General features: G+C 47.3%; 1 protein-coding gene across 1 annotated transcript; it reads left to right on the forward strand.

Moving 5' to 3' along the window:
• Positions 1–2,766: 2,766 nt before the first annotated feature.
• Positions 2,767–7,475, forward strand: AAH (allantoate amidohydrolase). Its single transcript, XM_048683700.2, has 11 exons — positions 2,767–3,126; positions 3,220–3,308; positions 4,188–4,291; positions 4,366–4,450; positions 4,548–4,664; positions 5,415–5,524; positions 5,610–5,715; positions 5,811–5,897; positions 6,444–6,683; positions 6,765–6,890; positions 7,017–7,475. The coding sequence occupies exons 1-11, from the start codon at positions 3,039–3,041 to the stop codon at positions 7,347–7,349; spliced, it is 1,485 nt and encodes a 494-aa protein (XP_048539657.2). The 5' UTR covers positions 2,767–3,038; the 3' UTR covers positions 7,350–7,475.
• Positions 7,476–16,321: the final 8,846 nt, after the last annotated feature.

Below are 16,321 nucleotides of genomic sequence, written 5' to 3' on the forward strand. Positions count from 1 at the left end.
AACTAGAGAACCAAACACCACCTCAATCTGTTGTGGTTGCAGCATGCAGACAGCGGCCAACAATAGTGCGTACCCTGCATGTATATAAGAGCATCTTTAACAGCCACGGTAGATTACCCGCACGCTGCAAAAAACAATATTTTGGCGCGCGCGGTCGTTTGGCACGCTCTAGCAGGCGGGGGCACCATGACAGTTTTGGCGCGCGTCGTCTAGCGCGCTCGATAAAAGCCACGCACAGGCGCCCGCAAAACCATCATCTCCCTCGCATCGCCTCTTCTCGCCGCGCCGTCTTCCTCACTTCTTTCGGTGCCCTGTCGCCGCTGCGCCTTCTTCCCCAACTGTCGCCATGCCGCCGCGCCCCCGAAGCAGCTTCGGCTACCGCGGCGTCCGCCTCCGCCCCCTTGGCGTGTATTACACGAAGATCCGCTCCGGTGATACACACCTCGGGCTCGAGATGTTCGAGGCCGTCCATGAGGCTGCCCGCGCGTACAACGCGACGGCGTGGCGCCTCGGGAGGCCACGGGCACAGATGAACTTCTCGGACGCGCGGACGCGACCAGGCGCAGGAACTCGCTTCTCCCCCGTGGCTAATCACCGACGAGGATCGCCGCATCCAGCAGAGGCGAGAGCGCCGCCTCCTCATCGCTAAGACGGATGAGCACGCCATGGTGGTGTGGCGCGAGCGCTTCCCGCAGGATGTTGTCGCCGAGAACGAGTTCTAAGCGCAGAGGAGGGCGGAGCGAGTCGCGCGTCGGACGGACAAGTGTGAGCGGAAGGCACTGGCGGAAGCCCAGTGCGACCTGGGACCTGCGTCGATCTGGGACGAGAACGATCCCCGGTGGACCGACGCGTTTACGTCGTCGGACTACACCACCGAGGAGGATGAGGAGGAGTAGTTTTTATCTAGTTTATTCGCATCGTTTTATCTAGTTTTATTTGCATCGTATGAACTAGCTTGTGGTGTGAGACTTGAATTTATGTCATGTTTGGTATGAATTTGAACTTTGTGTTGCTTCGTATGTGTTGTTTCAATTTTTGTCCAAGCGCCGGCTGATCACGCGTGTTGTATTTTAATGCGTCTGGTGAAGCGCTACAGCGGTGCGCTAAAATTTACGGTGCCTGAAAAAGCAATCAACCCCTCCCGCGCGCGAAATCGCTATTTCAGCGCTGTAAAAGTTTTTTAGCGCACGCACCTGTTGGAGATACTCTAAGACCAACTATAACACACCCACTCAAGCAGACATGGATTTTATCCGTGAGTCGCCATTAGAGGCTACATTCGTCCTTGTCCGTGCATTTATGGACAATACCCACGGCCGACTCATTTGATCCGATTTGGTCGTTTTTTTCTAAAAAAAAGCATATTTTCATGGTCAAACATAGCATGTAGATTGCAAAATAGAACTAGAAATTGTTGCACGGTACCATATGGCATGCCCGCATACAACATTGTGCCAAAAAAATCGCATCTTGGCCATGATTCATGCATCTCGGTCGGGGCATGTCCGAAAAGATATCTATATGTCGATGGCGATGTTCATGCGCAAAGATCTCCGGTAGCCTGGGTGGGCGGGGCGCTGCAGCGACGGTGATGAGAAGGGCTGGCTTGCGGTACTCTAGCTAGTGGAGGGCCCGTTGCGCGGCTTTGGCGGGAAGGGCCTCGCTCTCGGCAGCGGAGGCGGCGGTCGTGACGACATCTTTTTCCAGCTTCTGCTTGTTCCTCCGGTTGGCCCGCTTCATTGTCTCGGCCGCTTTCTGCTCCGAGGTTAGCTCCTTCTTTGGCTTCTTCAGGGTCACGGCGTTGGCAGCCATGGCAGGGACGGGGGCGGCAGCGAAGCAGCTTCATCAGCCATGGCTGTAGGGAGGGGGGGGGGGCCTTGACAGGTGGGCCAAGGACCAAGGTAGGACGTCGCGGGCGTCCGTGGTGTATACACGCGGATCCAAATTCAGACCAAATTTAGGCTGAAATGGGTCGAGACAAACATAAAAAATGGATGTTGTCCATTTGCGTCGGCGCGTTCGGCCATGCTTTTTGTTCACGCGAACCCTAGCGTGGGCCCATTAAAGCTCTAACACACACCGAGTGCGCGGGGGTTTGGGTGGGGATCCAGGAAGATCGCTCTCTCGTAAACCCGTGATCAGCTGGAGTTCTGTTGCGAGACGTAACCCGTTTCCAACTTGTCTGCTTTTCTCCACGATCCAAAAGAAAAACAGTGCTCTCTGTGGATCGCGCGAGGGACCGTGCCCCGGTGGATGGCACCCACGAGCCAACGAGGGCGCGAGCCGCCTGGCGGTCACTCGACGCTACCCCGGCGCCGGCGGGGCCTTGGGTTCCTAGTTGGAACGCTCGTCGGATTCCAGATTCTTTCAGCTCGCCACTCGCTGGACCACATTTTTAACCACGAGATTCTCTGGACCACAACTTTTATCCATCCCGGATCATTTTTCCCTGCCAAAAGATTAGCTATGGCTAGCGGCCGACTGGCCCGTCGCTTTCCCGATTTGTCCCGTCCGTGCATGCACCATGCAGGTGCAGTCACGCTGTAGATCAGATGCGCCTGCCCTGAATCTGCCTATGCGAGCGGCCAATCGCCCGATCTGACGACGCAGAGACGGTGTGGTGGGGGCGGTGGATCCAGGAGGATCGCCCGCTTGGACGGAAAACCCGTGGTCCGCTGGAGTCGTGTTGCGAGACGGCAGGTCGTTCCGCCCGCCGCTGGTTCATTCCAGCCTCCTCCGCTCTGCTTTTCCCCGGAAACCAACACAAAGGGAGCGCCCGCTTTCCCGTTTCGTTTCGTGGAAGCAGGAAGCAGAGCGTGCATGCAGTGCGGTGCAGCGCGGAGGCGAGACCCCACGGCCTGGATCGATCGATGCCACGAGGCAACGAGAGCCCGAGCGGCGGGGCTACAAAGGCGGGGGCCTCGCGCCAGTAGCCACACCCCCTGTGCTGTGGGAGGAAAGGGACGAGCCGCCAAGCCACCCCAACCCCAACCCACAGAGGCCACACACGCACCAGCGGTCAGGGCGGGCGGCTCATCATGGCTCCCTCCTCCTCCTCCACCTCCGTGCTCCTCATCCTCCTCCTCTCCGTCGTCCCGGCCAGCCTCGCCTCGACCCCGGTCTCCGGTGCGTGATCCATTTCGCTGCTGTCGGGCTGCTTCGTGTCTCCGGTACCGATCGTTTGTTCTCACCGATGATGGTTGTTGACGAATTGGTCAGATGGGCTGGAGCTGGAGCTTGGAGGAGACGGCCTGTACAGGGAGATTCTCAGGGACGAGACGGTGCTCAGGCTCAAGGAACTCGGCAAGGTCAGATTCTCTCTCTGTCCACCCACTATGCCGCCGGCTCTTGGTCTTGGGTTGGGAATATTCACAGTTCCTCATCCGCTTTGCCAGCTCCAGATATTCAGAGTTTCTTGATCCACTTTTCTATCTCCAGATGTGGGAATCTTGTTTGATTGATTATTACTGCACTCTGACTGTTCTATGATCTTCAACCACTACTCGTTATCTCCTCCTAATTAAGCTCCTACAGATACACAGAAGAACATCTGGGCTTCCTTGCTTTCGGTTATATCAACCGTTCCTGAATTCAGAGATTGTGCAGAACGCAACAGCGATGAACTCTGCATATTGCATATGCCATTTTCTAAGAAACACGACTTCTCTTAGCAGAAGATTGTGCAGTACACAACATCCATAAACTGCGCATGTTGCACATGACTTCTTTTAGCACAAGACTCTGCAGTACGCAACGGCGGTAAACTGTGCGCATTGCACAAGTCATTTTCTAAGCAAGATGACTTCTCTTCGCACTGGAGACCATCTCATACACAAAACTACCAAAACTAGTTCAATTAATAACACTGGTTATGCACTTTTTTAGCAATCAATTAGTTAGGTGTTGACGCGACCTTTACTTTCTCACGTTTCCATCTTTTTGTTCGATTGTGCTTCCTAGTCATTCCATATGATCTTATACTACATGCCCTGTTTTGGGGGGAGATAACCTGAAGCAATCAAGGTTGCTCAAATTTCACCTTTTGTAGCCGGATTATAATATCCAGCATGAGCAATTTCTGGTTTCCAAGATGTGTGCTGTATCTTTTGTCTTGCTGTTTGGCACCATAGCAGTTCAGCAAAGCAGGAGGCACGTAACTCTAACACCGTGTTGATTGCATGATTCAGATATCTGATGGCGAAGGATTCCTCGAAAGGACATTCCTGAGTCCTGCTTCCTTCAGAGCCACTGATGTCATTATCAGCTGGATGAAAGATGCCGGACTTACGACGTATGTCTGTTTGCACTTGCAGTCATTTTCTCACGCTTTCGACTGGACTGACGTATTTATGCTACTTTCTAAAGGTGGGTTGATCAAATGGGTAACATTCATGGTCGATTTGAGCCCTCCAATTCGACAGATAAGGCTCTATTGATTGGATCCCATATGGTGAGAACTATCAACTACGTGTTTCCTGCTGAAATTCTTTTAGTAATCAAAGAGCGATCACTGACTTAAGATGCCTTGTATTTGAAATAAAAAACAGGATACTGTCATTGATGCTGGCATGTATGATGGAGCTTTGGGTATTATATGCGCAATCTCTGCTCTGAAGGTCTTGAGAGTCACCGGAAAACTTCAAAGGCTCACTAGACCAGTAGAGGTTATAAAATTTTCTTGTGTTCCCAGTTTAATATTGCTGTTACTATGTTATCAGCATAGTGTGCTTGTCTCACTGCAATCAGTGAGCTGGTTACACGAGCCATTATCTTATTGCGCACAGGTGGATGACGAGTCACATGCGTCGCACAAATACGACACCAATCTGCACTGAACTTGTCCTTGTCTTCTGTATTTAATTTCACTACTTCAGAGTGCTTTAATATTTATTGTTCACTAGTTGCTTCCAGTCAGCATAATCCATCAGCAAAGTTTTAACTTTTAGCAGTGTCTATTGCCTAATTGTTTCAGATCTAACTTTTGTGGTGCTGATTAAGATAAGCAGGCATGAGGCCTGCTGCTATTTTATTCAGATAACCAGACAAGCTACAAAGAAAGATGTAGGCCAGAAGGAATCTAGTTTTATAGTGTTTCTCTAAACGTTTGTCCCTTTCCATGCTAATCTCGACGAGGACGTGTACGGTGTACTGGTGTACGTGTACATGGCTAATGGCTTGGCTTTCATTACTCTAGCTGTCTTGATATTCAGGATTCACAACCTATTAGATGTATGTGTTTTGACTTATCATGACATATGTTATTGCATTGTCTATAGATCACAACCTGCATTTAACTTTCGATATGCATCACTGCTAAAGTGCCAATTGATTTACTATTGCTCACTGAAATCCCTGCCCATTAGCCCTAGGAAGGTCTGAATATAGACATGACAGAGCATGGTTCTCATTTTCAGGTGATTGCATTCAGCGACGAGGAGGGTGTTAGATTTCAGACAACATTTCTGGGAAGCGCCGCTGTAGCTGGTATTCTACCTGAATCAATTTTGCAAGTATCTGACAAGAGGTTGCCCTTTTTGCATAAACCAACCGGACTACATTTTGAAAACGGTTTGCTGATGCAGTCTATATGTTGCATTCAACTTCTCCAGTGGCACTACAGTTCAAGAAGTTCTTGGGCTGAACTCCTTCGAGGCTAGCGCTGATGCTCTTGGTCAAGTCAAGTACAGCCCAGAGTCCGTGGGGAGCTATGTTGAGGTATATAGGATTTGCATATCGCTTTCATGTAGTCGCACACTCACATTAAGAAGTTCAGTACTTAGAGCCTATGTTTATCTGTTTATGTATGGCAGGTTCACTTGGAACAAGGGCCTGTCCTGGAAGCCCTCCGCTATCCCCTTGGAGTCGTAAAAGGAATCGCAGGGCAGACGCGATTGAAGGTGCATTCAAGTTCTCTGCTATTTTTGTTTCGCTCGAAAGTAAACATCAACACTATCTTAAGACCAAAACATAACCAAATGAAACTAAACTAAAATATGACGAAGTAGTATTGCACACTATGTCACTATCTAAAGACCAGCTTTTGCAAAATAATCAACTAAGTTACCGGGTCAGCGGTCATTCTTTTATGTTTCAGCAAAGAATGTAGGCAGTCAACATGAAGCATTTAACTAACAGAGCCCTTGCTAGTTCGCTACGATGGTACGATGTGTGCTATATTTATCAGATTAAGAATTACTCCTAGTGAACGGTACTGGAGGCACGGGTATCGCCATCGCCAATGTTGCTCTGCTTGACATTGATACTGATTATTCAGGCCTTCTGCTCTCTGCTTGATTTTTGTATGGCCGGTGCTCTGAACTGAAAGCTTATAGGTTTCCCAGTCTCAGATTCCTACAGCAACCAGTGGCCCAAATCGACCCCTAGCTCTTTGGCTTTTGCTTCCAAAGTTGGAAATGCTTAGAATTTGTTGGCTGTTTCATTAGGTAATAGTAGACGGTTCCCAAGGGCATGCTGGGACGGTTCCAATGAAATTGCGCCGTGATCCGATGGTTGCAGCTGCAGAGCTGGTGGTGACACTGGAGGGCCTGTGCAAAGACCCGAGCAGGTTCCTGACCTACGACGAGGAGTGCGGCTGCTTCACCGAGGAGTCCCTCGCCGGCCTCGTCTGCACCGTCGGCGAGCTGCTCACGTGGCCCAGCGCCAGCAATGTCATTCCAGGGCAGGTAAGCATTTATCACTGTCATGACCAACTTGTCATTGTCCAACATCGATCGAGTCGCCTCACGTGTCGACGCGATCACCAGGTGAATTTCACGGTGGACATACGGGCCATGGACGACCTGGTGCGGGAGACGATCGTGGCGAGCTTCTCGCGGATCGTCATGCAGCGGTGCGACCACCGGCTGGTCGACTGCGCCGTCGAGCACAAGGTAGGGGGACTGTACCTGACTACTGAAGCATTTAAGCTGTGCTTTATCATGTTTGCAGCTGAGCAGAGAGCTGCACGCTTTCTTTTGAGTTGAGCTGAGCAGAACTGAACCGTATATTGTTTGCAGCACTCGGCGGCGGCCACGCCGTGCGACCCGGAGCTGACGGCCCAGCTGAAGCGCGCGACGCGGTCGGCCGTGTCGGCGATGGCGCCCGGCGGCCACGGCCACGGCCGTGCGGTGGGAGCCGGGGAGTCGACGGCGGCGACGCCGGTGCTGATGAGCGGCGCGGGGCACGACGCGATGGCGATGGCGCGGCTGACGCGGGTGGGGATGCTGTTCGTGCGGTGCCGCGGCGGGGTGAGCCACTCGCCGGAGGAGCACGTGGCGGAGGACGACGTGTGGGCCGCCGGGCTCGCGCTGCTCCGCTTCGTGGACCAGCACGCCGTCGCCGAGCTGTGAAATGTGAAATGTGAATCGGTCGGTTCGTGCCGCCGGATGTGTACATATGGATTGGACTGGGCCGGGCTGCCGTCCCATTGGGCCAGCCAGAAATAAACGGGTCTCTTCGCTGAGACTCTTTATTTACGAACGGTGTGAGCGGCCGTCGGGTTGGATGGAGAGCGTGCCGCAGAAGCAGTTTCTGAGTTCCCAAACGTAGAAACGGCTTCAATAGAGTCTCAGAACATGAGAATATCATCTCAATACGGTCCTCAAACATGGAGAACCGGTCCTGCGGTGTGTCTCACGTATGATTCATGTACGATATGTCTCACGTATGATTCATGTATGCCGTGCTTGAGTTTTCTTCTTGCAGAAAACCACCTTAGAGTTTATTTAATTACATGGAACCCCCATAAAAAAGTCCCTAAACTTAGAAAATATTGGTCCCACACGTCGTATGTCCAAGAAAAACAAAAATGGAGGACTGATCGGGCGCGGCTATGTGCCGCTAAGTGCGAGGCCTGCCATCGCGCGGTAGGAAGAGGCTCGTCAGACTGATGCCAGTTAATTTTTTAAGTTTTATTAATTATATTTCAAGTGCATATATTTCAAACACTAACAAAAATTTCAAACCAGGAATTTAAAAAAAATGATAACTAGTATAAAATACTTAGCACTGTTTTAATAAAGTGTCGCTAACTTTAAAAAAAAGTTCATTGCAATAAAAAAAGTTCCCATGTTTCAAAAAATGCATGCAAATTAATAAAAAATGCAGACATTATTAAAAATATTGTTGCATAATAAAAAAATGTTTGGTATCACTTAAGAAAATGTACATGGCATTTTCAGCAAATATTACCGCATTTCAAATAAAATATTTGTGACATAGAAAAAATGATAAATACAATATGGAAAAAATGCCTGCGTAGGTTGAACAAAAAGTTATTTAAAATTAGAAAAATGTACAAGAGATTTTAAGAAAATAATCATGTGTTCCAAAAAATGTCCGTGAAATCTTCAAAAATGTTTATACAATGCAAAAAAAAAGTTTGCACAAGTTAGAGAAATATTTATTGCCATAGAAAATGTACATGATGTATTTTGAAAAATGTTACCATGTATTCAAAAAAATATTTGAAACATATATTTTCAAAAACGTATGACTTGTATTTAAAAAATGTCCAATGTGTATCATAAAAATATTTCACTTGTGCTCTAAAAATGTCCACACAAAACGTAGACAATATATTGAAACAAAATCCCTGAGAAAAATAAAAAACAAAAGAAAAACAATGAAACCCGAAGAAAACCAAGAAAGAAAATAAAAGAAAATCAAAGTGTAACAAAGAAAGAAAACAAAACAAAAAGCGAGAAATGCGCTCTCCTCTCCCATCTCCCACCTCCGCCGCCCCTGGGCCACCACCGTCGGCCGCCTCCCCCCGCTACGTCCGCCTGGCTCAGGCCTCCCTCCGCCTCTTCCTTGGCCTCGGAGATGGGGACGGCCTTCAACCATCTATCCTGCCGGACTCCGCCTTTGCTCCCTCCGCCCACTTCATCTGCCTCTGCATCTCTTCCTCTAAGCTCTGCTTCGATGAGCTGCTCGCCGGTGCACTCCTTCAGGCAGTCATCGGTGGAGTAGCTCGGTGCTTCAATGTTCGTTTGCTCCATGACCAAACTTTCATGTTCTCAGTCCCGCATGCTGCTCTCGTGCAAACGATCCTTAACCTTAAACCTTTTCACCACCGGCTCTTCTCGATGTGTTTCCTTCCCTTCCAGGCGTCCTCCACCTCGCTCTCGGGCTCAAGCGACCTCCAGTCATGTCGCTCCTTGTCGGACATGCTCTTTCTTCACCACTCAACTAGCCTCAAATTTGAAACCGCTGCTTGGGCCAGGCTCAAATCGTTTGTCACTGCCCCTGCGGCTCCATCGCCGCCTTGCTGCCAGCTTACGGCAACTTTCTTCCAATTCCACCTACCTATCACTCCAGTGCTTTGTGGTCTCATCCTTCACTGCCTGTTTGGCGGCAACCCGAGCCAGTTCCACTCCACCAAGGTCGACGAAGACGAGTTCTCCTTCTTCGTCGCCAACAGAGGGGTCGCCGACCTTGTCGTCTTGTTCGGCGACCTAAGGAGGCCCGGGGTTGATGTCCGCTTCTCGCTCCTCAAGCCGGCCGCGCTTGCCCCGCCTTCTCCGTCGTCGTCTCTCGGGGGGGGGGGGTGCGCCTGCAACTTCGAGCTGAGGATTGCTCGTCTCTGGCATGCAGTTCAGGTTCGTCCATTTCTCATGGGTTCAAGTTTCATTCCCTCATCCTGCGTAGTTACAATGTAGGTGTTGTTCCCCCCGCCAATGCACCACCTGACCCTAATCGCCACTCTTTACTTTGGATCAGTCAAATTCCAGCAGTAGCTAAACCAAGTGCTTGTCTAGTTAAGTTGGCCCTGAATCATTTTTTCTCGGGTAGATCTAGCTTCGTCGTCCTGCTCTACCAGGATAATTTTTTCCTTGCGCTCGTCTCGTCTGCGGACGTTTTGAATTCGATAGTCCAACGGTCGCCGCTTAACACTCCTGGTATCACGTTCGTCCTCTCCAAATCGCTTCAGGATGCCAAGTCAGCTTCCCTTCCAATTTTTAAATCTCTCCAACCAGCTAACTTGGCAGCCACGGTCCCGCTCGCTGCTCCTTCTCGGGATGCCTGCGATAGACAGCTTGGCTCTCTGCTTGGCAAACCTCCCATCCTGCCACCACCTCTCCCAGCCTCCTTTCTTTTAAACTTATTTAACCTCCCCTGAGACATTGTGCACCATGCTCCAGACACCTCGGCTATCTCGCTATCACTGGCGAACGGCGCGGACAGGACCGATCATCTCTCTCGCTCGCCTTCCCCTGTTCGCGCCACCACTCCACCTCACCTTTCCCCCTCGGCCCGTACCCCATCTCCATCCGCAGTTAATGCATACCTAACTCCCAACCCCTCCTCCATAGACTCAGCGCATACGCCACCCCTCCCTGCTTCGCTGGTCCACGTTATGCATGCCGTGAACCCATGCGAGCAGCACGGTACAGCCTACGTCCCGCCTACTTCCACCGCTCTCAAGAGCTCGCCGCTCTCACCTGCAGCGCCGCTCACGGTTACCGAGCCTAGTCCCACCGCCGTGGCCTCAGCCTCTGTGCCCTCCTACCGTGACGTGTTCCTCTCGCCCCAAAAGCTGCAGACTCGCCATTACCGCTCCGCTCCCAAGCCCTCTGCCCGCAAGAGCCCTCTTGCCCTTTTTAAGCATGCAAACCTAGCCTTCCCTCCCCGCATTCGCTCCCGTCCCCTCTGCTTTCGCTTCTTAGCTCGCGACCACCTCGTCCACGCGTGCCGCAACCCCATGCGCAGCTGATAACCCAAAAGTATAGGGGATCGCAACAGTTTTCGAGGGTAGAGTATTCAACCCAAATTTATTGATTCGGCACAAGGGGAGCCAAAGAATATTCTCAAGTATTAGCAGTTGAGTTGTCAATTCAACCACACCTAGAAACTTAATATCTGCAGCAAAGTGTTTAGTAGCAAAGTAATATGATAGTAGAGGTAACGGTAGCAAAAGGTAACAGTAGAAAAAGTAGTGTTTTTGGTATTTCGTAGTGATGATAGCAATAGCAACGGAAAAGTAAATAAGCGAAGAATAATATATGGAAAGCTCGTAGGCAATGGATCGGTCATAGAGAATTATGCCGGATGCGGTTCATCATGTAACAGTCATAACCTAGGGTAACACAGAACTAGCTCCAATTATCCAATGCAATGTAGGCAAGTATTCCGAATATAGTCATACGTGCTTATGGAAAAGAACTTGCATGAAATCTTTTGTCCTACCCTCCCGTGGCAGCGGGGTTCTAGCGAAAACTAAGGGATATTAAGGCCTCCTTTTAATAGAGTACCGGACCAAAGCATTACACATAGCGAATACATGAACTCCTCAAACTACGGTCATCACCGGTAAGTATCCCGATTATTATCACTTCGGGGTTAACGGATCATAACACATAATAGGTGACTATAGACTTGCAAGATAGGATCAAGAACTCTCATATATTGATGAAAACATAATAGGTTCAGATCTGAAATCATGGCACTCGGGCCCTAGTGACAAGCATTAAGCATAGCAAAGTCATAGCAACATCAATCTCAGAACATAGTGGATACTAGGGATCAAACCCTAACAAAACTAACTCGATTACATGATAAATCTCATCCAACCCATCACCGTCCAGCAGGCCTACGATGGAATTACTCATGAACGGCGGTGAGCATCATGAAATTGGTGATGGAGGATGGTTGATGATGACGATGGCGACAGATTCCCCTCTCTGGAGCCCCGAACGGACTCCAGATCAGCCCTCCCGAGAGGTTTTAAGGCTTGGAGGCGGCTCCGTATCGTAAAACACGATGAATCTTTTTCCTTGATTTTTTCTCCCTGAAAGTAAATATATAGAGTTGGAGTTGAGGTCGGAGGAGCTCCAGGGGGCCCATGAGGTAGGGGGCGCGCCCCCCACCCTCGTGGCTAGGGTGTGGGCCCCCTGGTCTTCATCTTTTGCAAAGATTTATTATTATTTCTGAATAGACGTTCCATGAAGTTTTAGGTCATTCCGAGAATTTTTGTTTCTGCACATAAATAACACCATGGCAATTCTGCTGAAAACAGCGTCAGTCCGGGTTAGTTCCATTCAAATCATGCAAGTTAGAGTCCAAAACAAGGGCAAAAGTTTTTGGAAAAATAGATACGACGGAGACGTATCAACTCCCCCAAGCTTAAACCTTTGCTTGTCCTCAAGCAATTCAGTTGACAAACTGAAAGTGACAAAGAAAAACTTTTACAAACTCTGTTTGCTCTTGTTGTTGTAAATATGTAAAGCCGGCATTCAAGTTTTCAGCAAAGATTATGAACTAACCATATTCACAATAACGCATAGGTCTCATGTTTACTCATGTCAATGGCATAATCAACTAGCGAGCAATAATAATAAATCTCGGATGACAACACTTTCTCAAAACAATCATAATATGATATAACAAGATGGTATCTCGCTAGTCCTTTCTGAGACCGCAAAACATAAATGCAGAGCACCTTTAAAGATCAAGGATTGACTAGACATTGTAATTCATGGTAAAAGAGATCCAGTCAAGTCATACTCAATATAAACTAATAGTAATGAATGCAAATGACAGCGGTGCTCTCCAACTGGTGCTTTTTAATAAGAGGATGATGACTCAACATGAAAGTAAATAGATAGGCCCTTCGTAGAGGGAAGCAGGGATTTCTAGAGGTGCCAGAGCTCGGTTTTGAAATAGAGGTGAATAATATTTTGAGCGGTATACTTTCATTGTCAACATAACAACCAAGAGATGACGATATCTTCCATGCTACACACATTATAGGCGGTTCCCAAACAGAATGGTAAAGTTTATACCCCCCCTCCACCAACAAGCATCAATCCATGGCTTGCTCGAAACAACGAGTGCCTCCAACTAACAAGAGTCCCAGGGGGAGTTTTGTTTGCAATTATTTTGATTTAGTTTGCATAAAGCATGGGACTTGGCATCCCGGTGACCAGCCATTTTCTCGTGAGTGAGGGGCGGAGTCCACTCCTCTTGAGAATAACCCGCCTAACATGGAAGATATGGATAGCCCTAGTTGATACATGAGCTATTCGAGCATACAAAACAGGATAATTATTTGAAGGTTTATAGTTTGGCACATACAAATTTACTTGGAATGGCAGGTAGATACCGTATATAGGTAGGTAGATGGACTCATATGGAATAACTTTGGGGTTTATGGAGTTGGATGCACAAGCAGTATTCCCGCTTAGTACAGGTGAAGGCTAGCAAAAGACTGGGAAGCGACCAGCTAGAGAGCGACAACAGTCATGAACATGCATTAAAATTAATCAACATCAAATGCAAGCATGAGTAGGATAGAATCCACCATGAACATAAATATCGTGAAGGCTATGATTTTGTTTCAACAACATGCGTGAACATGCGCCAAGTCAAGTCACTTAAATCATTCAGAGGAGGATACCACCCTATCATACCACATCACAACCATTTTAATAGCACGTTGGCATGCAAGGTAAACCATTATAAGCTCCTAGCTAATCAAGCATGGCACAAGAAACTATGATCTCTAGTTTTCATTGCAAACATGTTTATTTATAATAGGCTGAATCAGGAACGATGAACTAATCATATTTACAAAAACAAGAGAGGTCGAGTTCATACCAACTTTTCTCATCTCAGTTAGTCCATCATATATCATCATAATTGCCTTTCACTTGCACGACCGAATGATGTGAATAATAATAACAGTGCACGTGCATTGGACTAAGCTGGAATCTGCAAGCATTCAATAAACAGGAGAAGACAAGGCAATATGGGCTCTTTTGTCAGATCAAAAATAATGCATATAAGAGCCACTTCAACAATTTAATTATGGTCTTCTCCTATCGACCCCCAAAGAAAAGAAAAGAAATAAAACTATTTACACGGGAAAGCTCCCAACAAGCAAAAGAAGAACAGGAAATCTTTTTGGGTTTTCTTTTTAATTACTACTACAAGCATGGAAAGTAAACTAATTAAAAGCTACAACTAATTTTTTTGGTTTTTCTTAAGGTTTATTAAGCACACAAGAAGAAAGCGTAAAAAATAAATAAACTAGCATGGATGATACAATGAAAAAGTATGAGCACCGACATCTAGCAATGAGTGTATGAACATGAATATAATGTCGGTGGGAAATACGTACTCCCCCAAGCTTAGGCTTTTGGCCTAAGTTGGTCTATGGCCACGGCTGGCCTGGCGGATATCCATAGTAATAGTTGGGGTCATACTGAGAAGAAGAAGACTCTGACTGCCACTGGTTGGCAATCATTTCCGGATCCCAATGGTAATTAAACTGTCGTGGAGGATCAACTTGTGGTTCCGGTTCTGGCTCTGTGGCTGATGTAGGGTTCCGGTAGGCGTGAATAGCCTCTAATGGAACAAGGTACTGGCCTCCAGATAAATCAAACAAGGAAGGAGCAGGCAGGGTAATAGTCTCAGGATGATGTTTATGAAAGAACAATTTGTATTTAAGCTCCCCTTCCCTATTCTTAACAATAAAATCGTGTGCCACCATACTCTTATAATCTAAATAAACAGTGGGCAGCAATTTTTCTTCCTTCTCATAATGCCTAATAGATATGTTAAAATGTGCAGCTAGACGTGAAGCGTAGATGCCTCCAAAGATGGGGCCCTTTGTACGGTTCAGACTTAACCGTTTAGCAATAATACCGCCCATACTAACAGAGTTATCAGAGAATAAACCGTGGAACAAAATAATAATATCAGGAACACTAAGATTTCCACAGTTTCTGCGACCAATTAAGCAACGACTAGCGAATATTGCAAAGTAGCGTAAGACAGGAAAATGTATACTACTGATTCGTGCATCGGAAACCTTCCTCGTTTCCCCTACAGTGATGGTATCAATAAACCCATCCACATCGCCGCGATGTGGTTCCTCTATTGTGCCCTCGAAAGGGATCAAACAAACCCGACAAAAATCATAAAGTGACATCTCCTTATACTCATCATATAAATAAAATTCCACCGTAGGTGGTGAGCTCCTAGCATGGAAATGAAAGTTTTGCGCAAAGATATTGGTGAGTAAGAGATACTGTGCGCGTTGGTCATGGAGGAAGGCGGTGAGGCCTGCATTTTCAGCCAATTCATAAAAATTATCATAAATCCCGGTTGCTCTCGAGAAATCATCGGAAGGCCATTCACACGGCCTAACCTCCGCGGTGCGAGACAGATTATACTTGAGCTTCTCTGCTTTTTAATTTTGCTTTTCCTTCGAGCTTCGGCTTGATGGGCCCCTCAAAAATCTCTTGATTATTTTCTGAAAAAATTCTGAAATTTTTAGTAACTTCAAATAAAAGTGAGCCAAGCTCAACAGAATTGATAGCAACAGCTCCTACAAGTGCCTAGAGCCTATATCATGCATTAGAACTACATGGAACCATATAAATTTGACATGCAAGCTCAAGAATAGGGTCACCTAGGTAGCACAAATTTGCAATGAATAAAGCACTAGAACAAAAACTAATTGGACCAATGGAGGAGTCACATACCAAGGAACGATCTCCCCAAGCAGTTTTGTGAGAGGTGCTTTGAGCAAGGAGATCGAAAATGGCAGCAAAATGAGCTAGAACTCGTGCTTGAGCTGGATATTCGTGTTTGTGGGAGGAAGAAGAAGTGTGTGGTGCAGGAATAAGTGGAGGAGGGCCATCGTGGGCCCACGAGGCAGGTGGCGCGCCCAGGGGGTAGGGCGCGCCCTCCACCCTCGTGGCCAGGTGGATGCCCCCCTGATGTGTTCTTAGTGCCAAATATTCTCAAATATTCCAGAAAAAATCATATTTAAATTTCAGGGCATTTGGAGAACTTTTATTTTTAGGGTATTTTTATATTGCACGGATAATTCAGATAACAGACAGAAAATGCTAATTTTATTTTATTTAATATAAATAACAAAAAGTAAAAGGAGGGTACAAAAGGTTGTGCCTTCTAGTTTCATCCATCTCATGCTTATCAAAAGGAATCCACTAACAAGGTTGATCAAGTCTTGTTAACGAACTCATTCCGAATAACATGGAACTGGAGAAATTTCGAATAACACTATGTTACCTCAACGGGGATATGCACATCCCCAATAATAAGAATATCATATTTCTTCTTGACAGTAGGAAGAGGAAATTCAAAACCTCCAAATATAATCGATGGAATTTTGCCAATAGAGTTGATACTATGAACTTGAGGTTGTTTCCTCGGAAAGTGTACCATATGCTCATTACCATTAACATGAAAAGTGACATTGCCTTTAGTGCAATCAATAACAGCTCCTGCAGTATTCAAAAAGGGTCTTCCAAGAATAATAGACACAATATCATCATCGGGAATATCAAGA

Source organism: Triticum urartu, chromosome 7A, assembly GCF_056163025.1.
Source record: "Triticum urartu cultivar PI428250 chromosome 7A, HENAU_Tu73, whole genome shotgun sequence".
Taxonomy (NCBI): Eukaryota; Viridiplantae; Streptophyta; class Magnoliopsida; order Poales; family Poaceae; genus Triticum; species Triticum urartu.

Bases quoted from the DNA above. Each gene is read 5' to 3' on its own strand.
- AAH (XM_048683700.2), top strand. From the start codon at position 3,039: ATGGCTCCCTCCTCCTCCTCCACCTCCGTGCTCCTCATCCTCCTCCTC. The intron at 4,292-4,365 runs GTATGTCTGTTT...TACTTTCTAAAG, and splicing joins AAAGATGCCGGACTTACGAC to GTGGGTTGATCAAATGGGTA. The intron at 4,451-4,547 runs GTGAGAACTATC...AATAAAAAACAG, and splicing joins TATTGATTGGATCCCATATG to GATACTGTCATTGATGCTGG.